Genomic DNA, 26,940 nt, shown 5'->3' with positions numbered 1-26,940 from the left:
ATTTTTTTTTCCAGATGATGTATACTGTTTGGAGTATTTTATTTTATTTATATTTTGTTTATTTTATTTTATTCATTTCATTTTTGGATGCCAAGATCTAACATAGGGGCATTAAGCCACTGAGCCACATCCCAGCCCTTTATGTTTACTTATTTTTTTATTTTGAGAGAAGGTCTTGCTAAATTGCTTAGAGCCTTGCTAACTTGCAGAGGTTGGCTTGGAACTTGGGATACTCCTGCCTTGGCCTCCTAGTTGCTAGGATTATAGAAGTGCACCACCATACCCAGCCTTTTTTTTTCTTTTTTAAAGTACAAAAATGATTAGAAAAATGCCTATGGCCACCAGGCATGGTGGTGTAATACTAGCTATTTAGGAGACAGAGGCATGAGGATCACAGTTCTAGAACAGCCTGGGAAACTTAGTGAGACACTATCTAAAAATAAAAGAACAACAAGAACAAAATAAAATGAAGAAAAGAAATCATTTAAAAAAAAATAAAAAGGAACAAGAAAAGAGCTTTATGCTAGAAGTCTTTAAATCTAAAATTTGGCATTGTAGCAACAGTCAAAGGTAGAGTGAGAAACAGATTTTTTTTGCATATTAAATTAAGAATATTGCTCAGGAAAAAGAAAAGATGACTTCTAACCCTGTACAACCAAATAGCGTGCTTCCATCTGCACGAGGTACAAGACATTATCTCAGAGGAGACACAGCATGCTATACTTTACCTAGTTGCCTCAAATAAGAAGCAGGAACTAAGGCAAAAAGACTTTATGCTCTATGGCAGTATCTATCACTTTAAAATAGGGCTGGGAACGTGGGCATGAAACCAAATAATTTATGCAGCTAACATTTTTAAAAGCAGGTTGTTTATTTGTATAATGTTTTCATTTTTTTATTCTTTGTGAACACCAATACACCTAACTGTCATACAGCAGGCACTTAGAGGGAAGTGAGTTGGCTGTAGGCAAGCTGTGGTGAACAGGCATGATTGACACAAACACTTCTTTGCAGGGGAAGGTCCAGTTTAACCTGTACAGGGTTTCAAATGCAATATTTACTTTGCTGAAGTAGGAAGAGGCAAAGTAAGTTGATATTTTTTGTTTTTTGCTGTGTTTAGACCAGGCCTGTCTTCCTAATGTTCACAGAACTCCTAATAATGTAAACTTAGTCTCTCCCAAGTTAGTCACTGAGTGGTCACTGAGTCTAGGAGCTCCACTGGTTGGTTTTTTTCTCCCTTGGTGTTTTTTCTTCTTCTGGATCATTTTTTCAAAGTTCAGTTCCAGCCCTATTTGGGTAAAGCCTTCCAGACCACTCAGAGCAGGTAGAACACCTACAGTCTGGATGCCCTTAATGTCTATGACATTTTGTAGTATGTATCACACACTACTTGCAATTTGATTTAACTTTTCACGTGAACATAACATCTTGCCAACCCTTGTAAGCTCTCTGTTGGCAAAAGTCATTTCTTATAGTTCACCTTGTTCACATCAATTGTATGATAACAACACACATAAAAGCTTAGCATTGTATGTCAAGCGTGCATGCACACATACATGTGCATACACATGTACACCCACAAACAACCAATCTCTTTAAAAAAAAACTAGCAGCTTACTCTAGGGATGGCTGACTCTCTTACCTGTCATGGGACAGTTTCAGCTGCTGGGTTTGCTGCTCATGAGCATTGATTAGTAGTTTTCTCAGTAGTTCACACTGCTGGTTAAGGTGCAGGTCCCGGATTTCTTGCTCCTCAGCACTGTGGGTGTTGATCATTTCTGACCACTCCTTTGTGTGCTGTGCCACAATCTCTTTGACCTATTTGGTGAAAAAGGGATGGGGTCATCTAGAATGCTCATAAGTTAGGTATGAACTGAAAGCACAATGTAATTCATGCACAGCAGTTCCCTCCCACCCCTGCAATCTATAAAAAAAAAAAGTACTAATCAATGGGATCAGGAAGTCATTGCCTATTAACATAAATCAAGCACTTTGGCTTGTAAATATTTAACTGTGACCTACTATATCACTGCTTAACTTGCTCATGCTCTGGTCCTAGGACTCCTTTATCAATTTCATCAGCATTCGCTCCATGACTCCATGCTTTTATTCCTGCTTCACTGTCATCAAGTAACAGGTCTAAACAGAGAGCTGTGTGCATGCTTATTTCTGGATCATGACTTAGTGCATCATCCCTAATACATGTAGGGGTATCATCCCTAATACATGTCCTCCCCTCTTGGTAGTCATATTCTTTGCAATGTGGTTCTGAAGTTCCTCTTATTAATAGCTAGAGTCTATTCCTCCACATCCTTGAATTTAGCTGACTTTCTGACTTCCTTTAGCCAACATGATGACAAGAGCCAACATTATGCAAGCAGAGGTTTGGACAGTGCATATTCTTCTGTTATGCCTGGCACCCTGTGGCAGCCTGTGCTAGCCTGATAGAGGCTGAGAGGTCAAGTAGTAAAAGAGTCAGCAGCCAGCCAACCCCCAGAGGTGAGGCCAGCACATGAGGCCAACACCTGCTAGTTACTGTAGACACAAAAGGGAGCCTAGAAAAATCAGAAGAACTACCCAATAGAGTATAGGCCAAATTTCCTACTCACTGAATTGTGAGCTCATAAAAGGTAGTTGTTTTAAGGCACAAAATTTTAACAGATTATTTTACAGCAAAAGCAAACTGATATCACTTCCCGAGGTTTCTTCTTTTCTGTTGAAAAGGTAAATCATGTAAAAATCATGGAATGTTTGTTGCATAAAGCATTAAATTTCAGGTATTCCAAATAAGGACAGAGAGAGTGAGGATTAGCTTTCAAAACATAAATGGTTCACTTACTCAATAGAAGTTCATGCTGTACAAAATTAATGACACCAACACTTTATCAAGAGCAGAGTGCTAGCCCATGTATGCAACAGGACTACTGGACTGGAAAATAGAAGCTGCATATATACATATGGAGGCTAGCTGCTGTGATCAAAAGCCAGAGTTGGGAGCTTTGAGGTTTTTTTTTCTTTTTCTTTTTCTTTTTTTAATTATAGTTTTATGGTTGTACATAGTAATTGCATTCATCTTATTATATGCACAGATTTTTTTTTTTGTAAATTTAATATTACTGGAGGAACTGTTTTTTGCTCTTCAGTGAGTTTTAGCATTTAGGTCTCCAAATGCCCTCAACTTTAAGTAAGGTCTTTTAATCTCCTATTTTCTCCTGTCTTGGGGAGAAATGTAAGTAATTATGCTCATCTCTTAATACACTGACTCTAGATTTTCCTCACTCCAAATTTCCATAGCAAAGATGGAGTAAGTATGAAGCAGCTACTCAATATTCAACTTGGGTGCTTTTCTTTCATACATTTACTGTTACTTCTACCTTCTATATTTTATACAGTATTTCCTTCTAGTCTATTTATGATTTCACTTGACTATTTAGAATGAGAGAAAATAAATCTTGTTAGTATATTTCCATAGATAAGACAAAAAGATGTTCCATGAAGTGCCTCTTCTCAAAGCAAGTAAATCTGGGGCAACCACCAGCTCTGGATCCCATTTCTTCCCAGGGTAGCCCCAGGCTACCATTATTTCTATTTGGTATCAGGTACTCCACTTAAAAAACTACAAAGTATCTTCTGTAAGTTCACTGCTATAAAAATGGGCATTTTCTTACCTTTGATTTGTGATCTGATGTCAGGGTCTGAATTTTAATTTCTGTTTCTTTTTTCATTTCCAGACAATTATTTCCCCTGAAAACAGAAAATTGCAAATGCATGCCAGAAATTAGATATCTCCCATTTCCCTCGGGCCTTTGGAACAAAGCTTTCTGATGAAGACAATATATTCATCAAATATGGAATACTATGGCTCATTGGGCAGCATCAATTTTTCTAGTAATAGATTCATACCTTACAAAATATTATCTGTATCATGATTACTCAATTCAAATGCTACACAAAGAAATGCTCCAGACCCAGCAATTATTTCATTGTTAGGGGTCTGTTGTTGGAGTTTCCATTTTGGTTCCTATTTATCTTCAAGCACTTTTTCATTTATTCAATAAAATATTATTTGGGATGAAAACTGGAAAATAGGTCTTCAGCCTTGAAATGAATTTTTAATTCTTACATTTTGGTCATAAAGCCAGATTTTTGTCTTTTACATATGCCAATGAGGAAGAAAATAGCCTTTCTTGGCATCATAGGGTAATTTCTGCTTCTTATTCTATTGTAAGAAATAGATGCTAGGCAATAGCCCAGCAACAATTACTGCATATATCAATGATTATATTTTCCTTTTCATATTGATGCTAAAACAAGAACATGTCCTGAGCTTTTGTTTTCAGCATGTATGTTCTGGTTTATTACAACCTAAGTCAGAATGTTTCATTATGTCATTAATTGAGCATTCCTCTGAAAGAAGCATTACTCTAAAAATGCAAAGTCTTTCATCAATCTGTTTCTTCTTAGGGGCTGGCACTCAGTATGTTTCTTCACTAGTCTATTATTCAGTGAGCTTGGTTATTACTGAAATGCTCTCCTGCCTTTTTCTAGAAAAAATCTTTCACATTAAGTGCAGTGATACATTGCATTCAATGGTCTTAGCTCTGGACGTTAAGTTATGCACTCCTGTAATATTAAGAAAAAAATCAAGATTGCACATTTTCATATCTTGAATAATCTCATTTACTTTCCGGATATGTAAAATAATTTCTGTAAGTTTGAATTTTCCCAGCTTCATCTTATCTTTCCTCTTCTTCCCCATTCATCTTCTCCCTGCTACCTTAAAGATATTGAGTAGAAAACACAGGAGAGACATAGCTCTCATGTCATTAGGCAACAGCTATGGAGCACTTGAATAAAGATCCTTTTTTTTTTTTTTTTTTCCTATTTCAATCATTCTCTTCACTGAGAAGGTGGGTTAAGGAAACCTTTTACAGGTGCGTTCTGGCTTATGAGGGGATCATGTCTGATAGATTCATCGTAAGTAGAAAATGCATCTCATTCATCTAACCTTCCAAACATCTTGGCTTAGAATAGTCCATTGCAGCATCAACTGTTTGCCCTTGTGGTACTAACTGGTGGCCACTGCCCAGCATGGCAAGCTGCTAGCCCAGGAAACGATTGAAATTCAAAATTGAAAGTAGGTTTTCTACTTAACCGTATGGTTTTTATACCATCAGAAAGTTGGAAAATCCTATGTTGAACTGATGGTTTGTATTTGCTTTGGAAATTAATTCTGCTTAAGAAATTTCCAAGGACTACATAACCAGTTTCCCCATTCATGGACGTTTACTATAACTTGTTTATAGTAAAAAGTCCTGATAATCTTGATACCCATGGTCAGTAATACTAGGAAATTATACTTACTTAGAATATGGCTCTCCAGAAGAGAGTATCTGATGTGTGATTTTTGAAGTAATTTTTTTGGGGGATACTAGGTACTGAACCCAGGGATGCTTAACCACTGAACCATATCCTAAGCTCGCTTTATTTATTTATTTATTTATTTATTTATTTATTTATTTATTTAGAGATAGGTTTTCACTAAGTTGCTTAGGGCCTTGCTAAGTTGCTGAGGCTGGCCTTTAACTTACAATCCTCTTGACTCAGCTTCCTGAGCCACTGGAAATGCAGGTGTGTGCCACTGCATCCAGCTGAAGTAAATTTTTTAAAGAAAAATTATTTATTTTGATTCATTGTACACAAATGAATTGTACAACACATTGTACAACTGTTGTTTCTCTGGTTGTACATGAAGCAGAGTCACACTTTTAATGTATTATTTAGACTTCTATTTTTTTAAGGATTTTGAAAATGCTCTCAGTGAAGAGCCCTGAGGTAGTATGTTTGGCAATTACAGGATGCAAGAAGAAATCTATAGATATTTAGTCTTATCTACACTTAGGAAAAAATGGGTTTCATTTGTTGAGAGATCTCTAAGACTGCTCATTAGCCTGACAAGGGTGCTAAGTATCTTATGAGGAAAAACTTAAGTAATGTCACTTTGACTCCACTTAACCTTTGAAAGGAAAAACAATAAAGAGGTCAGGATACCTCTTTGCTTTCTAGAGGCAGTGTTGTTGATTTAGAAAGTTGTTGAATACTTTTTAGCAAAGACAAGATATTAGTACTCAAATCTATTAGCTCCTAAATAAAGATTCTGGTTAAAAAATTCCAATATAGCCATTAAAAAAATAGACCATTTTTGGAAAAGGTGACTAGTGAATTAAAATGCTTATTTTTGGAGAGAACCTTAAAGTTCTCCAAAATTTCTTCCTCAAAACATGTTATTAGAATCTATGTCCACCTCCCTTTCACATTGTGGTCTAAAATTTCATTGAAAATGAGAAAACAATTTACTAATATATAAATAAATATATAAGATAAAAAGCCAAAGCTGATGATGTAGCCAAAAGTCTAAAACAGTCATAGCTCCTCAAAATCTATCATATTCATCAAGATGATCACATAAGCCATGAGCTTTGCCTGACTCACTTAAAATGTGTCGAAATGTTTTCAAAGCCTTGGTTCTGCTGCTATGATACTCAGTGAAAACAAAGTTGAAAACAAAAGGCACACTGTGCGTAATGATAATGCTCCATAGTTAGGTATGATTTGTATTCTTCTGGAAAATAGAGCTGTAATCAATAGGAAGGTAACTCTCAAAAGATGTGGCTTGACATCAGGATAGTGTATGTAATTATCTATCGCTTATTCCTCAAGAAAATTACATCAGTTTCATGTCATAAAATTAGATCTCTGGAACCAGAAATTGTACATAAATGCAATTGATTCTGTTTTCAGAGCGTTAGTTTGCTAGGTATATACTTAAGTGAATTTCAAAAGGAAAAAAAAAAAGAATCAAGAAAAGGGAAAAGTGATTCTTTTTTTCTTCTTTTCTCTCACATCAAAGGCTGTGGGAAACTAGAAGATAGCCCGGATTTGCGGAAGGAGATTAAAATTCAAAGGAAATCTTCTGAAGACAAAGCTGGACCAAAAACAATTCCTCAGAAAAATAGAATGTGTGTTAGTCTCACGGTATCTTCCTGAAGATATAGATTAGTAGTAAAGGGAAAAGCAGTGTATGTTACAGTGCAGAAATCTGTCAGAAACCACTGTAACCGAGTGACCCTGTAACCAACATTGCCCCTGACATCATGAGTTGCTAAGGAAGCAGCATCACTTTGTGCTTTCCTAAGATGCATACTCTCCCTCCAATCATGAGGAAAACATCAAATCCAAAAGGAGACACTCTCTACAAAATAATTGAGCAGAACTCTTGCAAATTGAAAAAGTCATGAAAGGGAGAGACTATCATAGATTGGAGGAGACTGAGAAGAAAGTAAATGCAACGTGAAATTTTAGAGTGGATCCTAGAATAGAAAAACAGCATTATTAGGAAATCTGGTGAAACTTGAAAGAGCATTAGAGTTTAATGAATGATATTATGCCAATGTGAATTTTATATTCTTATAATTGTACTACAGTTATATGAGATATTAACTTTTGAGGAAGCTGAGCTAAGGTTATATGGAATTTCTCTGCACTAAAGTGGTATCCCCTTATTCACATTCCAAGATTCCTTGTGAATGCCTGGAACCACAGCTAGTACCAAACATAACTGTGTTATGTTTCTTATACCTACATGCCTATGATAAGATTTAAGTTACAAATTAGGCACAGTAAAGTATCAGCAACAGTCGCTAATATTAAAATAGAACAATTAAAGCTGTATACTGTAATCAAAGCTATTTACAATTTATGACTTGTCTATTTCTAGAATATTCCATTTAATATCTTTGGACTGTGATTGACCATAGGAACTGAAATCATGGGAAGTGAAACTGCACAGGAGGAGGTACTACTATATTTTTGCAACTTTTCTATAAGTTTAAAATTGCTCCTAAAATAAAAAGTTAAACCAATTATTAGCATAGAAAAACATTTTTTTTCAATTACTGTGGCTAAGATTTATTTTTTTATGACACTGAATTACAAGGAATGAATAGGTTTCAGGGCCTCTGCTGAGAAATGTCCCTAAATCAAGGGTAAGTGGACCAATGCCTTGCCCTGTTTTGATGCTAGGGTGTTGAAAATGAATGAGTCTCATTTTCCAGGAGCTCTTTTTAATGGTAGAAACTGAGCCAATACTGAGTTCTTTCTTGGCATAAATAAGCAGATGTACTCTGGGAAAAAGTAAAATATGAACAGTGAAAAAGGTATTCAGAGGGAAATAAGCAGCATTACCCCTTCTTCTTCATTGCTTTCTCCAGGATTTTCTCATGAGTTGACTTCTCTTTGTCATACTGTGCCACGATTTTGTCAACTTGCGTGCAATGTAACTTCTGCATGGTACTGTGCTCCTGGAACAAGAAGAATTGGCAGTTTTGAGTTGGACTTTCAGCATGGCTGGTAAACTTTACACTGTTGGGCTGGTATCATCTCACCAGCTTTTGTAGTCTTTTGAAATTAAAAAAAATAAATAAATAAAGAGTAACTGGGTCAGAGAACTACATAGACTTTAGTCTACCATCCAATGCGAGGGCATCCCCAGCCAGGGAGCCCCAACCTATCTAATGAACACAGCAATCTCAAAAAGCAATCCTGCTTATGGGAAGGCAGTGTCAAACACCTCAAAACTCTTGCTTCGGTCTCTATGTGATTCCTACTTATTCCTCTCCTGCTGTCCTAGACACTGTTCTATTGCTCCTTCTACACACCTGTCTTCAAACCCTGAGGAACAGTCACCATATATTGAAATGTATATATTTTGCAAAAAAGAAGAAATTATGTGAAATGGATTCTAAGCACCTGGCACATTTTATAATGTCTTGAATACCATCATCCCACACAGAACTGTTCCTGGGGTTGTCCCCATTAGTTGAATCTGAATCGACATCACTAGGTATTTTCACACACTTCCTTTTCACATATACTTGTGAGAATGATGATAGCATTCAGGAGTTCTGGCCTTCAGTTTTACAGGTGTTGTTTTGTAACAATGTTTTCTGATCTGCTTTGTTTAATCACTGTAATTAAAGCTGCAATGCTATGCTTTGAAAACAGAAACTACTTCTCTACAAACCTTATTTCCTCCCGGACAATGACAACATTGACTACAGTCAGTGACTTATATGAAATCAGATTTCTTTGGCTGTTCAAAGAAAATCAGCACCACCACTGACACTCGCCTCTAAATAATATTTGATGAAAAGATTAGTCTGGCTCTTGAGAAATGGGGTAGTATTTCTGACTGGAATGGATAGGTGTTGCTCAAGTTATATAACTACTCCTACAGTCATATCTCCTTTTGCTTATTTTTTTAGAAAATTCAATGACAATTTAAAAATAAATTAATATTCTTCTTAAGGCAGACTTGACTCCCAGTCAACCGAATTCACTTTAAAGATTCATGACATAAAAAGGGGGAAGGGATTTTTTTAACTTTAATAAAACTTTAATTTTCCACTTCTTTTGTGAATTAACCTAGGATTGGGTCTATAATTCATTTATACATAAATGCATTGATGCATGAGACTTGTTTCTGGGAGAGGGAGGAGAGAAGGTTGGTGCTGGTTGGAAGGTTCCAAGAAAATGAACTTAATAATGGGCATAAAACCCTCGATGATGGAAAGATCTCCCATGTTCTTAGATAGGCAGAATTAACATTATCAAAATGGCCATTCTACCAAAGGCACTATACAGATTCAATGCAATTCCAATTAAAATCCCAATGACATTCCTCATAGAAACAGAAAGCAATCATGAACTTCATCTGGAAGAACAAGAGACCTCGAATAGCCAAAACAATCCTGAGTAGAAAAGGTGAAACAGGAGATATCACAATACCAGACATTAAACTATTCTACAGAGCAACAGTAACAAAAACAACATGGTATTGGCACTAAAATAGATGGCAGACACAGAATAGAAGACACAGAGACAAAATCACATAAATACAGTCACCTCATACTAGACAAAGGAGCCAAAAACATACAATGGAGAAAAGATAGCCTCTCCAACAAATGGTGCTGGCCAAACCGGAAATCCATATGCAGTAACATGAAATTAAACCTCTATCTCTCGCCCTGCACAAAACTCAACTCAAAGTGGATCAAAGACATAAGGAATTAGACCAGAGACCCTGCACCTAATAGAAGACAAAGTAGGCCTGAATCTTCATCATGTTGGCTTAGGATCAGACTTCCTCAACAAGACTCCCAAAGCAAAAGAAGTAAAGCAAGAATCAATAAATGGAATGGACTCAAACTAAAAAGCTTTTACTCAGCAAAGGATACAATCAAGAATGTGAAGAGAGAGTCTATAGTGTGGAAGGAAATCTTTTCCACATGCACTTCAGATAGAGCACTTATCTACAAAATTTATAAAGAACTTACAAAACTTTACACCAAAAATACAAAGAACCCAATCAATAAATGGGCCAAGGAACTGGATACTCTACAGAAGAAGACACACAGGCAATTAATAAATATATGAAAAAGTGTCCAACATCTCTATTAATTAGAGAAATGCAAATTAAAATGACTCTAAGATTTCTTCTTACTCCAATTAGAATGGCTATTATCAAGAACACAAACAATAATAGATGTTGGCGTGGATGTGGGGAAAAAGGCAAACTTTTACATTGCTGGTGGAGTTGCAAATTGGTGCAGCCACTCTGGAAAGCAGTGTGGAGAATCCTCAGAATACTTGGAATGGACCCACCTTTTGACCCAGTTAGCCTACTCCTCAGTTTATACCCAAAGGACTTAAAATCGGCAAACTACAGTAACCAGCCACATCAATGTTTATAGCAGCTCAGTTCACAATAGCTAGATTGTGGAACCAACCTAGATGCCCTTCAAAAGATGAATGGATAAAGAAAGTCTGGTATATATACACAATGGAATACTATTCGGTCATAAAGAAGAATAATATTATGGCATTTGCAAATAAATGGATGGAATTGGAGAATATCATGTTAAGTGAAATAAGCCAAGCCCCAAAACCAAAGGCTGAATGTTTTCCCTGATAAGTGGAGAATGATATATAATGGGGGTTGGGAGGGGGAATGAGAGAATAATGGGGGAACTTTAGAATACGTAGAAGGAAATGAGAGGGAGGAGGTATAAAAAACGGTGGAATGAGACAGACATCATTGCCCTGTGTACATGTATGATTGCACGAATGGTATGAATCTACATTGTGTATAACCATAGAAACAAAATGATGTATCCCATTTGTGTACAATGAATCAAAATGCAGTCTATAAAAAAATTAAAAGCTAAATAAGAATAATAATAAAAAAATGATGTTATCTTCCTGTGAATTTAGGGTCTAATTGTTATATACAACAATGTCTTGTTTAATTTGTACTTGGCACAATGCTTAATATTGCTATATTGGCAAGGTGTACACTTTTCTGTTATAAACACACTTCAGTAAAACCTTCTGCAAAATGGCACTAAGTGGATTAAGACAACAGATTTCTCAGTCTTAGATTGTAGAACAGGTCTGCTCACCTTCATAATTGGGATAGTGATAGGGATGTTAGGGTTCAAAGTAAATCTAATATAAATCATATTTCAAATGCTTATTATACCCTACTCAAAATATAACACTACACAGATCTATTTATACTACTCAATACCCATGGTGATATACTGAGAGTGACTTGGGAATCAGAATAATTTAATAAAAAAACTTTTCTTTTAAGCTTAACCCACTGCTCTGGGAATATAATAACACACTGATATGTCCTTGAACATATTTACTCTTGCAGTGTCTTTGGAAGGATGGAGGGTGAAATCCCTATTAAAATGTTCTACTCCTAGTCTTTTAAGATTTGAAAGACATCACAGTTGGTTAGCACATGTGTTAATTTTGTAAGACTAAAATATTAGGGGATTTCAAACTCTGAACATATTAAAGGGGTCACCTACCTATGTATCTTGCAAATTATCATTCAAAGTAGGGTGGAATAGACTATCTCTTTAAAGATTCCAGTGCAGCACAGGAAAAGTAGAAGATATGAGGCTGGAAGTAGGCGAACACAGAGGATTTCCTAGGAATATATTCTGAGGAACCTTATTAACCCAGATAGATGTGAGAACTGAGGCTGTTTATACCATAAAGTTGCTTCTAATGGATTTAACCTTATGTGATAATGCACCACAAGGGCAGAGCAAGTTTCCTTGTTTACCAGTACCTAGCACAAAACCAGGTACAAAGTAGATGTTCAATAAGGATACAAATGTTATGGTGTGAATAAAAGAGTAACATAAAAATGTAGCAAAAGAAGTTTGGATTCTGGTCTTAGCTGTGTCAATAATTAGCTAAGTGGTCTTGTGTAACACATATAAATCTTTCCAGGCCTTAATTTCTTTATTAGAAAAGGAAGCAAGGTATTTTTAAAGCCTGGAATAATTAATGAATTGTTTACACAATACATTGTAACAACTGCTGGCATAGCATTTATATTATATTAGATATTAAATTTCCAGGCCTAATTTCTTTATTAGACAACTGAGCAAGGTACTTTTGTCCAGACTAATTCAGGAGTTGCTTAGGAGCTGCAAGGTTATTTAATGTATGTGGAAATAATTTGAAAAATTAGAAGTATATTAAAGTGATTATGGTTAACAAAAGTTAAGAAGAAAGCTGGTACTGAAAAATTATCTCTGTGTTTCTCTCTGGACTCAGCACTCTACCCTTATATGGTAGGCAGGGGTTACTGAAGGATTTCAAGATGATTTGGTTCCTAGACAACACTTCTTTCAGGAGGAAAGAGGGATCCTAATTATTGATTGCCATTTGACTCTAGTCAAGTTTCAACTTTCTACTCTATATATTGAAGGAGTAAGAAATATTCTCTAAGACCATTTTAGCTCAAAAATATTCTATCACTTATTTTAGTCTTTTGGACCTTAATGAAATCACAAGGCATTATCAAAGAATCATAATTATTTTTCATTCATTCGGTTCAAGAATACCAAAATTAATCTTTATTGGAATATTTGGGGAGGGGGAATAATATATAGTTTTTGGCAAAACTTGTATATACTTCTCATTCAAGTTAAGAAAAGACAATTCACCTTCTTTTGAGAAATTAGGGCTACAACTCATCCCTGTGACCCATCTGACTGTGGATGTGAATTATTATACTGCAGATGGTATTGAAAATCTGAGTTAACTCATGTTAGCTCAGCATGCAACTTGGAGATGACCAACAGGCTGACTGTGGGTGGCTTCTGTGTCTTTGTCCCTTTCAACTTCTTAATAGTTCTTTTGGTCTTAGCATGAATTCCAATTAATGAGTTCAGGAGCATTCTTGGTATTATCAGCTATAAAATTTGCATAACAAAAAGCAAAATTACCACCAGAAGATTTTCAGGGATGGCAGATTTTAGTAGGCTTCTTGGGTATTTTATTTGACTCATTTAAAGTTGATGCTGCACACTGGTGGCCCAATGGTTGTATACAGTCTGCAGGTATCACTTTAAGTTTTTTTTTTTTTTTTCTTCTTTTTGTGGCTTACACAGTATTTCAAGAAGAGATTGAATTAGAGGTTAATATTAAAACAGCAGGAAATTCATGTATAAGATTTTATGATTCTTTGTTAGAAAACCCATATACGCTGTAGACAACAATGGTGGGAGATGAGTCATGGGCTAAGGTGCGATTACTGTTGCTTAGTTCTGCTTTATCCATGTCTCATCTATTGGACACATAAAAACCATGAGTCTAGTTTTTGCTTCAAATTGAATAGATGGTTCTAGAAAGTGAAAGACGAGTAGAAGTCAAATTGCCAGCTGTATTCAGAGGGTCAAAAACGATTGACTGATACCCTTTTTTAAAACATAGAGGTTTTAATGAACATGTTGATTTCATTTGGGATGCTAATGGTCATTATTCCTGTCTTCTCTTCTCAGGATCCTATCAGGAGATCACAGGCCTGTTTTTACAATTCTCTTTTGCAAATGGCAGTCTCAAGTTTGTTCACTATTCTATCCTCATCCTGTAGTTAACCTTCAAGTTTTGAAGTAATCTCCTTTTTGGACTATATATTTATTTCTTAAATTGCCGGGAGTTAGTTCATTGGATGCTCCATTTCCCTTTAGGTCTAAAAAGGAATGGAATTATTATTATTTAAATTGTTGTTTTTTTATTCTTGTCTGTAGATGGACAGAATACTTTTATTTTATTTACTTAGTTATTTTTATGTGGTGCTGTTGAAGATTGAACCCATTGCCTTACATGTGCTAGGCAAGTGCTCTACCACTGAGCTACAGCTCCAGCCCCAGGAGTAGAATTATTTATCTGCATTTGTTTGTGAAAGAGAAGAGCTCTCCCTATGGTCACTGAAGATGGACTAAATGCTGCTCCCTACTCTTACCCACAGAGTGCCAAGGCTGAAACACAGGCACAGAAGTTAGAGGAGTGCTGTCTGGACTGCTCTCTTTGCTCAGTAGTTAATTGTATAACTATGGTTTTGGGATGCTGAGCCTTAGCTCCATCTTAGGTAGCCTCAAAACTAATATGAATGAATTGCAGAATTTTACAGAATGGCTGGGAGAACTTTTTCTCACTGCTGCTTGACAAAAGGGTAAAGCTTTGGTTTCCTTAATAAGATCTGATCTGCATCCTGCAGGCGACTAGTGGAGTTTTCAATTTGAGGCTGAGGGATAGCAAAGAGTGCTAAACAATGTTCCCAAAGAAACAGTTTTCAAAATAACAGAGTACACAGGAGAGAAGATTATTTAAAATGCACTTCCCAGAACTCACCTTGGAGATGATAGTTAACTAAGTCTCTGCTGGACACAAGAATTGGCATTTTTGTGAGAACTTTGGCTCTCACCCCAATAACCAGATGTTGAAGAACTAGTTCAAAAAAAGTCAATATACTTGTGCATGAAAGTCTCATGATGGCTTTTAATAATCAGGAGTGGAGACCATCAAGAAGATGATGTGTGGAAAAAGAAATTAACATGAGAGAACTCAGAGGCATTAAGTATAGTGGTTAAGAGTTTGGGTTCTCCAGTTCAACTGAATTTGGTTCAAATCCTTTCTCTACTATTTAAAAACTAGATGATTTAGTCAAGGTGTGCTTCCTTTAAGCATAAATGATCTCCTTGGTCCATTGCTTGGTTGACTATCTGCAAAAATGGTCACAATTATTTTCTTCTCTCTATTTACCCTGCTTTACAATACTTTGCCATCTGTCAAGAGGTGGAGAGTCCTCCACCTTTGTGTCTAGGCCAGATATATGACTTGCTTTAGCCAAGCAGGGTAGTGTGCCAGACTGAGGTGAGACCTCAAGAAACCTTGCATGTTCTGCTTGGTCTTTTGGGAACTCTGCCATGTGAATAAGCCTGGACTAGCCCACAGGAGGATGAGAGACCACAGAGCGTAAATGGCTTAGCAGAGGCCTTCCTAAATTAGGCAGTTGACTACCTACCCATTACCTGTCATGCTGACAGGGACGACAGATGCACATATGAATCCAGCTAAGAACAGAGGGGTCATCCAGATAAAGCCAGCCCAAACTGCTGGCCCACAATATTGCAAGCTAAATAAATCACTGTATTTCAGCATGGTTTGTACCCAGCAAAAGCTAACTAATACAAGTCAACATTATAGTACCCCTTTATATAATTGTAACAAGAATACTTGAGAGTAAATGCTTAAGTAAACATCAATATATATTAGATAGTTTTACCATTTAAGAAGTGTTGACAGAAAAATGCGTGTTAGGTTAAACAGGTCAAATGGAGATCAGAGGTACCAACACACCCAATGGTAATAGATTTACTGCATCTTCACATTCTTTCACTAGTTTTTCTTTTTTAAAATATTAAGAAAATAATAAAGACTGAAAAAAGTACAGAATATCTATAGGTCCTATAGTAATATCTATTATTATTGAATAATAATGATTTGCAAAGTCCTTAGATAAACAAAATAGACCAAATTTTTTTTTTTAAATAAAAATGGACAATGTGGTAAGTAGTAAAGATATGGTGTTACAGTTATGGAAACAGATTGTAACCAGCATTTAACTAGTTATATTGTTCTGGGCAAGAGATTTCCCTTCTCTGAATTTTATTTTTTTCATGTCTAAAATTTGGAGAGTATTATTAAAGATTTCATAAATATTGTGAGAATTTAAGAATATATATAAAATATGTCAAGAAAGTGGCATTAAATGTTAGCTTTATTAGTCATAATAGTTTTATATAAAAGACTTAAGAGTTCAGATTTCAGAAATTATACTGCCAACACAAGCTGAATAAAAAAGTGGGTCCCTTGTGTGTTTATTGTGGGAGAAGACATTCATTCATAAGCTTATAATCACACACTTGTGCCTTTGACTTCTGAAGTGTATGAGGGTATGAAAAACAGACAAAATGCGTTTGCCTGCTAAGAAATGTTTTTGAAGAACATTCTGAAAAGAAGCAGGTAAGTTCTACCACATGGCACTTTGGCTGTGTTACTTCCTCTAGGGAATTTTGAAGGCGAAAACTTCCTCCAAAAAATGCACACTAAAACTGTTGTGAAAGTCCACACAGATTCAGGTACCAGCACTTGGGGACATTTAAAATCTTGTGTGTCCTGTTATAATGCAGGGACTTGAATAAGCTGCAGGTAATTTTCTGCAAATGAAGGCAACTTAGATCCATCTAGTCATTTGGAAACTACTGGCTGGTGAATGAGATTATATTAATTTTCCTTCTAACCTGGGAGAATGAAACAAATAGAACAAAGTCCAAGGCATTTGAGGTAGAGGGAAAGATCTACTTATAAATGATCTCTCAGAAAAAAAAAAAAAATTTCCCATCTTTGTAGTTTTGTGATTAACAGATAAGCCTGTAAACTGACCTAAGTCAGTTGGGACTCATTTTGACTCAAAATTAGACATGAGAAACAATAGGCTACTGTATGTATGAGGTAGGTCAACTTGAAAAGAACTGAGGCACATTCTTCCTGTTCTTCCTTAGTAACCATCAGGATAACTAGTATATCAACACTGTCAAAGTAAATAGGGAATTTCCTTAACATCCCATGTGCTGACTGCATTCACTCAACAAGGGTGAACTTGTTCACTCAGTGAAGCATCCAATAGCCTACATAGAATAATGCATAAAGTCAGGCACAGAGGTGCATGCCTATAATCTAGTGACTCGGGAGTTGAGGCAGGAAGATTCCAAGTTTAAGGCCAGCTTCAGCAACTTAGAGAGGCCCTAAGCAACTTAGCAAGACCTTGTCCTAAAATAAAAAATAAAAAGAACTACTGGGAATGTAGCTCAGTGGTTAAGTGCCCCTGGGTTCAATCTCCAGTACCAAACAAACAAACAAACAAACAAAAATAGGGCAATAAGGAGTATAGTTCTGGATTCAGATAATTTGGGTTCAAGTACCAGCTCTGTTGCTCCTTAATGCTGATTATTAGTTAAATTGCTTAACCTTACTAGTCCACAACTTGTTAATGTGCAAATGGAGGCTCATTGAAAAAGACAACATACATAATGTACTAGTTTGGCATCTGGAAAATATGGAAAAATTGTAGCTGCTGTTACTGTTGTTACTAATATCAGTCACAGTATATTTCCTTGTCATGCCTCAAGGAAATATTAAATGAGGCCAATAAAATTTACCTTCCCAAATATCCCAAAGGTCACTGAGGTGCCTGCTCAATGACAGAAATCTAAATGCAAAATCCGTTATATAATGTTGTGGCATTTGGGCACCAACTCCATTTCTAATCATTAAAACCATTTCACTTGCATTTTCTCTTATTTCTTTCCCCCTCTCTATTTTTTTCACACTCTATTTATTGCAAATATGAAATAAGATTAAAATCCTTATTTTAAACACCTCTGTTTCCAAGAGTCCCACACTTATAAAATAAAAGTATGCAGTATTTCCAAAATGGGCAATGAGAGGAAACCCACTGAATGGAATTACTCATGCACTTAGGAACACAGGTCTTTGAAGTGACTGTATCAGCAAATTTGCTATATCATTGAATCAATAATACAGGGAACATTAATAGGCCATGACTAGGCCTGACTTCAAATGAGCAAAAACTCTCAAAGAAGTGATGGGCTTCCAGGCCATATGTTTTACATCTTAACATCTAGAGTGATTCAGAGGTATACTGTTCAAGCCCCAAACTATAGGACATGCCTTGGGGTGAAGCTTGGGCAACAGTATAAAGAAGTGGAAATGCAAGGTTAGTTTAAAATGACTCAGAAGTCATTTCAAAGTAAGAAATGAACCCCTATATCTCCACCCCGCACAAAACTCAACTCAAAGTGGGTCAAGGACTTAGCATTAGACCAGAGACCCTGTGCCTAATAGGAGGAAAAATAGACCCAAATCTCCATATATCAGCTCATGAATAGATTTCCTCAATAAGACTCCTAAAGCACAAGAAGCAAAATCAAGAATCAATAAATGGGATGACATGGAACCAAACAAACTTCTTCACAGCAAAGAAAACAATCAAGAACGTGAAGAGAAGGCCTACAGAATGGAAGAATATCTTTATCACAGGCACCTCAGTTAGAGCATTAATCTCCAGGATATACAAAGAACTCAAAAAACTTAATACCAAAAAACCAAGTAACACAATCAATAAATAGGCAAAGGAAATGAACAGGTACTTCACAGAAGAAGAAATATGAATGGTCAAAAACTATATGAAGAAACTTTCAACATCTCTACAATTAGAGAAATGCAAATTAAAACTACACTGAGATTCCATCTCGCTTCAGTCAGAATGGCAATGATCAAGAACACAAGTAGCAATAAATGTTGGTGAGGCTGTGGGGAAAAAGAGTCACTCATACATTGCTAGTGGGATTGCAAATTGGTGTAACCACTATGGAAAGCAGTATGGAGATTCCTTACTGTTCCTAGAATGGAACCACCATTTGGCCCAGTTATTCCACTTCTCAGCTTATACACAAAGGACTTAAAATTAGTATACTACAGTGACACAGCCACGTCAATGTTTATAGCAGCTCAATTCACAATAGCCAAGCTATGGAACCAACCCAGGTTCCCTTCGACAGAGTAATGGATAAAGAAAATGGGGTAAATATACACATTGGAATATTACTCAGTTATAAAGAAGAATGAAATTATGGCATTTGCCAGCAAATGGATGGAACTGGAGATTATCATGCTAAGTGAAATGTCAGTCCCCCCCAAAAATCAAAGGTCAATGTTCTCTCTGATATGTGAATATTAACCCATAACAAGGAAGACTAGGGAGAGAAAGTAAGTAAGTTCATTGGATTAGACAAAGGTGAATGAAGGGAATGGAAGGAGGTGGATTATGGAAGAGAAGAATGAATTTGACATAACTTCTCTATGCTCACATATGAATACATGACCAGTGTAACGTCACATCATGTTCAACCACAAGAATGGGATCAAAATTGTAATGGTTTGCACCACATGCGTGTATAGTATGTCAAAATACACCCTACTGTCATGTATATATAAACAAACAAATAAACAAAAGATTAAAAAAAGACATGCAGTTTCTCTTGATCTTATTGCCTTTCACAGAAAGGGACACACACTGTTCTCCCAGCATCAACAGCAGCAGGTGTTATACATCTTGGAAAGGAAAGTGATATTGAACGTTTTCTCCCTTCTTGGTGAGGGAAAACTGGAAAGGACGATCTTATTTGAGGGCTAGGATATTTTTCAACCACCTGGAGAATTCTTGGACCCACCTACGGATGTTCTCTTAAATTTGCAACCAACCCTTAAAATTTCTCCCAATCATTGCCAAAAAGATTTCTTATGGGTAGAAAGGAAAAATAAATACATTTTAGAAGTAGGCTCCTGAGCAGGGCTTACATAACTATGGGTTGGGAGAAATGGTAAGTATTCCCTCTCCAGGTGCCAGGGGTGTGGGAAGTCCAGAGGTTGCTAGCCTCTTCCTCCACACACTGTGTGCACCAACCATTAGACCCAGGGAGTTAGCATAACCTGCAGCTGTCATGTGAGCTAGTCTTCAATGGTCAGGCTATTGCCAAATATTTTATATAATTGTCACCCAAGATTTTAAATAAAGCTTTATTATTAGTGGAACAACTTTGAAATGGGTGAAGCTTCAGTATATGTTTAAAATAATTGTTACAAATGCTGACTATAAATCAGTGACAATAAATCCCAAATGGATTCTGTATTTTAATTTCATTGGAAATCTGTTAAAATGAAGATACTGCTGTCTAGTTAGCTAGGATTAGCTTCTAAGTAGTGCTTTCATCTATGAATAATTGTTCCCTATCTTACACAAAATAGAAGCCATAGGTTTTCATCAAAGTAAAACATAAATAAGCCAGTGAAATTAAACATACATATGCACATAAAAGACATTGTACCTTTGCATGTTTCTTCTTTAAAGAATTTAGCTCTTTCTGTTGTTTCTTTAAATGCTTCAAGTAAGCCTGTGGGGGGGAAAAGAAGTTCCACAATAAGTTTGTTTTGTGTGTGTGTGTGTGTGTGTGTGTGTGTTTTATAGTCAAAATGATTGCAGCTGGAGAGAAACAAACATATTTTGGTTTTATCAACATGTATAACATAAGAGTGTCTGCAGAATGGTCAAGTTACCTTCATCTGCTTTAAATCTTCTATCCTCACTTGAGGGATAAGTTCAATACCTAAAAAAAGTAATTAAAAGTTATTGTGTATATTAAAAATTAGAATAACTGATCATATAACATTTACAGATTTGAAAACTTATCTAAAGACTTAGAAGCATGTAATTTTATGGATATAAACATCTTAAATTCCAGTGATAAAACATTTAACTAGACCATTGAAATACTTAGTGTCGTAGGCTCCCTGCCAGAACAGCCTAAGAAGGAAATTGCTGTGCACATGACATACTGATGGCTGACTCTCAGGAGAAATCCATAAGGGAGAGAGAGAAGGATGATAGGGCACAGGGAGAAACAGGATGTACTTTTAGCTGAAATGCACCTTCAGTTTGATCTTATGTATAAATGGCACTCTAGAGAGTCGCTCTACCAGGATGAAAGGAGGGTGGGCTTCTCTGACTTCAGATTAGTCAGCTGAGAGCTTCAGAGGTTTTATAAAACCTTTCAGGTAAGAGAACTCTCATGGTCTTGGCAAATTTCTGGAGAAGCAGCAACTAAGGGCAATACCCAGCAGCTGGTGGGTGGGCTAAGCAACTCCAGAAAGGGATTTGATCCGGCACAACATCATCTATTACAGTTACTTTTATCTTTTGCATTTAAGGCATATAGTACCAGTCAACTAACTCCCAACTGTATTCCCAAATTTAGTCATCATCAAAGAACAAAATGCTTTTTTCAGTGTTTTTCTCTTAACACATTTCATCTTAGTATGTAAGCAATATACCATAGAGTGGAGCAATACCTTTAACATACAGGACATAGTGAAATCATTGTATAACAGGATGCTGCCATCAGAACCTACAGTAATACAATAAGTCATCCTACTGAGTAAAGGTAGCCCAGGTGTTGTTATGGCAACTGCCATTGCAGAAGAATCATTGGTTTCTGATTGCAGATTTTCATCTCAGGCAGATGAAATGAATGTGTCCTCTGTACCGTAATTGATTTCCACTGGAATCCCAAAGGCCAGGTAGGATACATTCAAGAAACATCGGCATCAAGTCCCGGCCCATGTTTCTTCAGCTTGACTCATTTTAAGATTTGTACATCCGGTGTGAGGGTGGGAAGGCTGTACAGGCAGAGCCTTGGCAGAAAGAAATCAGGGTTGGGATCCATAACATTTTAGGATAGGGATGTGAAGGGTATGTGAGGTCCCTCTCTGATTGCATGTGTCACAAGCCACCTTCCTGCTTTATGGTAGAGAGTAAGTGAAAAGGTGGTATAGGGCAGGGACATAAATTCTGGCACAGTTAAGAGCTCTCTATCTTTAACTCTCAGTTCTTTAGCCTGTAAAAGGAATACACAAGATCTGGGGGACATGCAAGTTCTTTCAGAGATCTATCAACTACTATATGAGCTTGACCCAGATGACTAGATTTTCTTTTTTCTAAATATTAACAAGCAGGAACCTGCAAAAACATACACCTCCCTCAGTCATATTTGTGGACTGTTGGAGAAAAACACAAATAACTTGTTAAAATTTTTGTCTCCATAAGTGATCTAATTAGAATAAAGAAACCCACATTGCACAGAAAAGGAAATGGTACATGCTCAGTTCCATCTATTTACCTTGATTAGTGTGGTCAGTAGAACTTTTTTTTTAAATATATATTTTAGTTGTAGATGGACACAATATCTTTATTTATTTTTATGTGGTGCTGAGGATTGAACCCAGTGCCTCACACTCTACCCCAGCCCCAAGTAGAACTTTTGATGACAATGGAAATGTCCTGTTTGTGAGTTGTCCAATCAAGAGCCACCACCTACATGTGTGGTCCCTGAGAACTTGAAATGTCACAAGTGTCAATGAAGAACTCGAGGTTTAATTCTGAAGTTTAAATTAAATTAAATACATTAAATAGTCACAAGTGACTACAGATCTCTATCTTGGATGGTGGACAATAACAGACTTCCCTGGTAGGAAATTAGGTCAAGTAGCACATTTGGGGATCCAAAGATTCTGGCTAAATGAATTTTCACTAGACAATGTTTCATTCTTATCAACACAGCTCCTCTAAAATAACCTGTTTTCTCTCAATCCCTAATTTGAAAATTAACTAGAACGGGAGTGATTTTTTTTTTTTTTTAATTCTTTGTCCTTAAGATTGAAAGCAGGAGGGGTGAAGTCATTGCAGGTCCAGGAGAAGCACTCTGGAACTTCCCAGTGCCTCACCTTCAGAGAGGAGTCCCCTCAGCCACACACCACACCCATACCACCTGGCTCTCCCTCAGAACCTTGTTTCACCAGGGGCCCCTCTCTTCCCTTCTGTTTCTCCTTCTTAGTTTCTTCAGACATGCTAGTGGCCCACTGGAGCAAACACTTCCTGTCTTATGCCACCACGAGTTTCTTTCTTTCTTTTTTTTTTTTTTAAGCCAGGTTTCCACCCTCATCATCCCAGCATCCCTGGCTCAATAATAATTTTTAGTCCTAAGTTCCTGAGTCCTGTCCATAATTCCTTCTCAAAACGCATTCTTCTTCTTTTAATTAATGTTTTTATTAGTGCCTTTAGTAATATATAAAACATTGGGATTCATTTTGACATAATCAGACAAGCATGGAGTGTAAGTGGTTCCACCTCAGGCCCTAGTACTTCCTCTTTCCCGCAACTCCTCTTTCCTCCAGCTTCCTTTCCTCTACTCTCTACGTCCTTGTATCTATCTTATTTTCTTAATTTCACGCTTATGTATACATACAAAGCACTGATCAAAAGTATTTCTTCTGCTAGGTGTAGTGGCACACGCCCATAATCCCAGCCGCTCAAGAGGCTGAAGCAGGAGGATCTCAAGTTCCAAGCCAGCTTCAGCAAAAGTGAGGTGCTAAGCAACTCAGTGAGACCCTGTCTCTAAATAAAACACAAATTAGGGCTTGGGATGTGGCTCAGTGAATGAGTGCCCCTGCATTCCATCCCCAGTATCAGAAAACGAAAAAACAAAACAAAAAACAACAAAAAAACTGTTTATTCTTATAAATCTCTCTTATTTCTTTCTACTTTCTATTCATTCTAAGTATTCTTACCCCCTCCCTTTCTGTCCCTTCTTCCTCCTCTTGATCTACTACAGATATTCTATCATGTGTTTCTTTGCAAATGTATTAGCAAGATGTATAAATGTTTAAGCTGCCCAGTGAATAGCAGGGAGTCCCTCCTTGTCAGAGCATCTGTGGAAAGGACCAGAGCAGAGGGACAGCTGCTTGGTTCCTTCAGTGCGGACTCCTTGGGAATCAGTGGTAAGGCAGCTCTAAACACAAGCATGTTCCTTTCTGGAACAAGGATTGCTTTTGTCCTCTGTAAGTTGGTCACATTATTTCTCAGGCCACTTAACGCACTATAATTTCTAATGTCTTTAGGTATTAGTGGGTGTGAGACAAAAACTTTAACACAACTCTCCCATTTTCCACTGTCCATCTTTGTCTGAGTGGCTAATGTTCATAATGACTGGGGCCGCTATTCAGTACCCAAAGCCTGTATCATTACATGGCTCCATGTTCTTGACAAGAAAGAACAGGCAAACAGCTGCAGGGTCAGTGCAAACCGGGCTACTTTTGTGCCTTCTCATTTTCTAATTTATTTCACAAAGCTCAATGCACAGTTTCCTGCTAAATTACTATGTTGTTTTGGGTTGGAAAAGTCTGTTACTTCTTACTTTTAACTGCAGTGTATGAAAAATGTGATTTCCTTGTATTGAGGACACTGAATTCATGCATAAATGAGTAAACAGATAGTAAAAAACCATAAGGTAGAAGAAAAATTCTTATTTCTGCAAGAACAGTGAGTTTAGTAAATGATTCCAGGTCAGGGAGGATGTTTAAACTGTTTAATTATCAGTGTGGGATGGGCACCATTCAATCAGAATAGGAGTCTAGTCAATTGGAATGGAAGCTGACTTTAAACAACCAGCACATTGGGCTGGATACTAGCACACAGGGACTTAATTCTGGGTGATGACACCTCTCAAGAGCTTTTTGTTTCATTCACAGGTAACCACATGGAAATGGCTTCAAATATCCATCTGATAATTTCACAAATAAATAATCATGAGTGCTAAATATCTATGCATGGTGGTGGAGAGATGTATCAGTAAAGGAATTTAGAAATGTCCACATAGGCACTACTGTTGGTTCATGAGCCCACTGGCTACCCAGAGAAGCACTGTATCTAGGGGACAGTAGGAATGAGTCAGCTACTAACATCAGTATGGAAAAGGCTTTTTTTTTTTTTTTTAAACCACAAAAGGCACTAAATTTAAACATCTTCTAAAACTCGGGATATTGTATCCCATGTAACTAAGGTGCAGGGGCTCTAGCAGATGAAACACAAATGGTCAGTCTCTATTAAACAGGGAAATTAAGTGCTTTGTTCAATCCATAAGAAAATGTGCTCCTTTGGAGTTTTATGCTAAGGTGAAAACTTGCTGAATTAATGACTCTAAAACCCTTTATGAAACAATTTTAAAAGAGGATCCAATTGCCAGAAGAGGAAAGGACTCTCCCGCACCTTTCTTGGCTTCCACGCCAGAGCCCAGGGCTGCCGTGGTGGTCGGTCTGAGCTCGGAGCTACTCTGAGGGGTCACGTTGGCTTTGGCTGTGTTGGCCTTTCCTTTCTTGTCGTTCTTGGAAGTGTCGCTGGGCACATCAGCTATGTCACTCTGGAACAGAAACATTCAGACTGACCCAAATGAAAGTCACCCAAGGTCGAATATCTTACACATTCCTTAAGTAGATCCCGTCCAACCCTTGGCCTCTCCAGTTCCCCTGCCTGGGGTTTTACTCTCCAAAAGGGTCTTTGCCTGGCAGGAGTCGAGAGGTTGTGGCTTCCTTAGGTATGAGACAAAGGATGGAGCCGAGGAAAGATGATGGAACACCTTTCCAGCTCCTGAGAGAGGGCTGCTTCCACTCCAAACTGAGGAGTTTGGTAAAGGGAACATTTAAAACCAAAGAAACAAAGAAGCATGCATTGGAATGGGAGGCTGGCATGCAAGGGTAGAAAGTGAAGAAGCAATCATGAATGCTATTTTCATTAATTCACTGAGCTAGGTTATTTGGTACTTCAAAAGCATTCTATATTATAAATTTCTCTAATAGCATCACAGATGTCTTCCATTTATTTCTTTGGGGCAGGGGTCCCCTGACACATGCTAAGTTACTGTCAATGAAGTGGCTTTTTCTGATAATGGTCACATTTCACTAACTATGCTACACAGTTACAGACCCTTGGAACTATTAGGGAATCAATAAGCTCAGTTTTAAAACCCCCTTTACATCTTTTGTAATAGTTCATTATTTTATCTTGCTTTTGTAATTATGGTTTGGCAACCAAACTCCCCCATCTTGACTGTACCTAATCAACCATGTCTACTTACAGTTTCAATGCCCATAGCTCTCATTTGGTCTGCTCTCTTTTCTGTAATTGAGAGAAATTTCTTTGGATCTGATAAAGCATCCACAATATCTGAAAAAGAAGACCCAAGAGCTGTGAATTCTCTGTCTTACTGAAAATACTAAGAAAATACAGCTAATAAATTCTTCATAATCCTGGACACCTGTTATGCTTTCCATTAAGAATCTTCTCCTAGGATAAAATATATGGGCAAAAAAGCTAGTTGCAGAAAACAAGAAAAAAAGTCAAGAGTCAAAGACCAAATGACTTTGCACCCTTCTTTGTTGTTTCCAGAATAATCAAGACAGAGGGCAGGGCAAACCTAATGAGCTGCCCTGTGTTCTTGACTCTTCATTTACTTTGTGTAACTCTGAGCAATGTTCCCAGCTTCAGTTTCCCCTTGTGAATATTGGAGCAGATACCACCTGCCTTACAGAGTTAATATGAGATCAATGAGATGAAATGTAGAAAGTACCAGAAGTATGATAGGTGCCACTAACACTGTCTTATTTTTAGATTAAGAAGGCTAATATGTAGTTAAAGCTAATTTTGTGTTCATGGTAGATAAACTGAAATATTTCTCCAGTATTTTTTCAGCTAGGACTTGCACTTTAAAAAAAAGTAAAATTTCATCTTTTATATAACATTGTTTGAAGAGTTCCAAGTACTTTCAGAATTTCATATAATTTTGCATAATTTGCCAACACTATGGAAGGAAAAATTACACTTCCTAAAACCTTTTGTAATTTATAAATTTAAAAAATGGTGTTGATTTAGACCTTTTTTCCTTAATAGACTCACATTCCTAATTACATTTTTAGGATGATTTTTCTCAGCACATGTGACATAAAATTCTCTCACTTTAAATGTTTTCCCTTCCTCTTAAT

At 36.9% G+C, this 26,940-nt stretch overlaps 1 protein-coding gene across 14 annotated transcripts in view; it reads right to left on the bottom strand.

The window, feature by feature from the left end:
- Positions 1–26,940, bottom strand: part of Plcb4 (phospholipase C beta 4) — a 386,027-nt gene that overhangs the window by 11,745 nt on the left and 347,342 nt on the right. For all 14 annotated transcript variants that reach the window (XM_047537208.1, XM_047537209.1, XM_047537192.1 and 11 more), the window contains 7 exons: positions 26,037–26,125; positions 25,172–25,322; positions 20,629–20,678; positions 20,400–20,465; positions 8,245–8,360; positions 3,669–3,744; positions 1,643–1,818 (listed from right to left, as the gene is read on the bottom strand). In XM_047537208.1, the coding sequence (XP_047393164.1) occupies positions 1,643–1,818; positions 3,669–3,744; positions 8,245–8,360; positions 20,400–20,465; positions 20,629–20,678; positions 25,172–25,322; positions 26,037–26,125 (724 nt within the window). The remainder of the gene's footprint in view (positions 1–1,642; positions 1,819–3,668; positions 3,745–8,244; positions 8,361–20,399; positions 20,466–20,628; positions 20,679–25,171; positions 25,323–26,036; positions 26,126–26,940) is intronic.

Source organism: Sciurus carolinensis, chromosome 2 (assembly GCF_902686445.1).
Source record: "Sciurus carolinensis chromosome 2, mSciCar1.2, whole genome shotgun sequence".
In the NCBI taxonomy this organism is placed as follows: Eukaryota; Metazoa; Chordata; class Mammalia; order Rodentia; family Sciuridae; genus Sciurus; species Sciurus carolinensis.
This window is presented reverse-complemented; position numbering and strand designations above follow the sequence as displayed.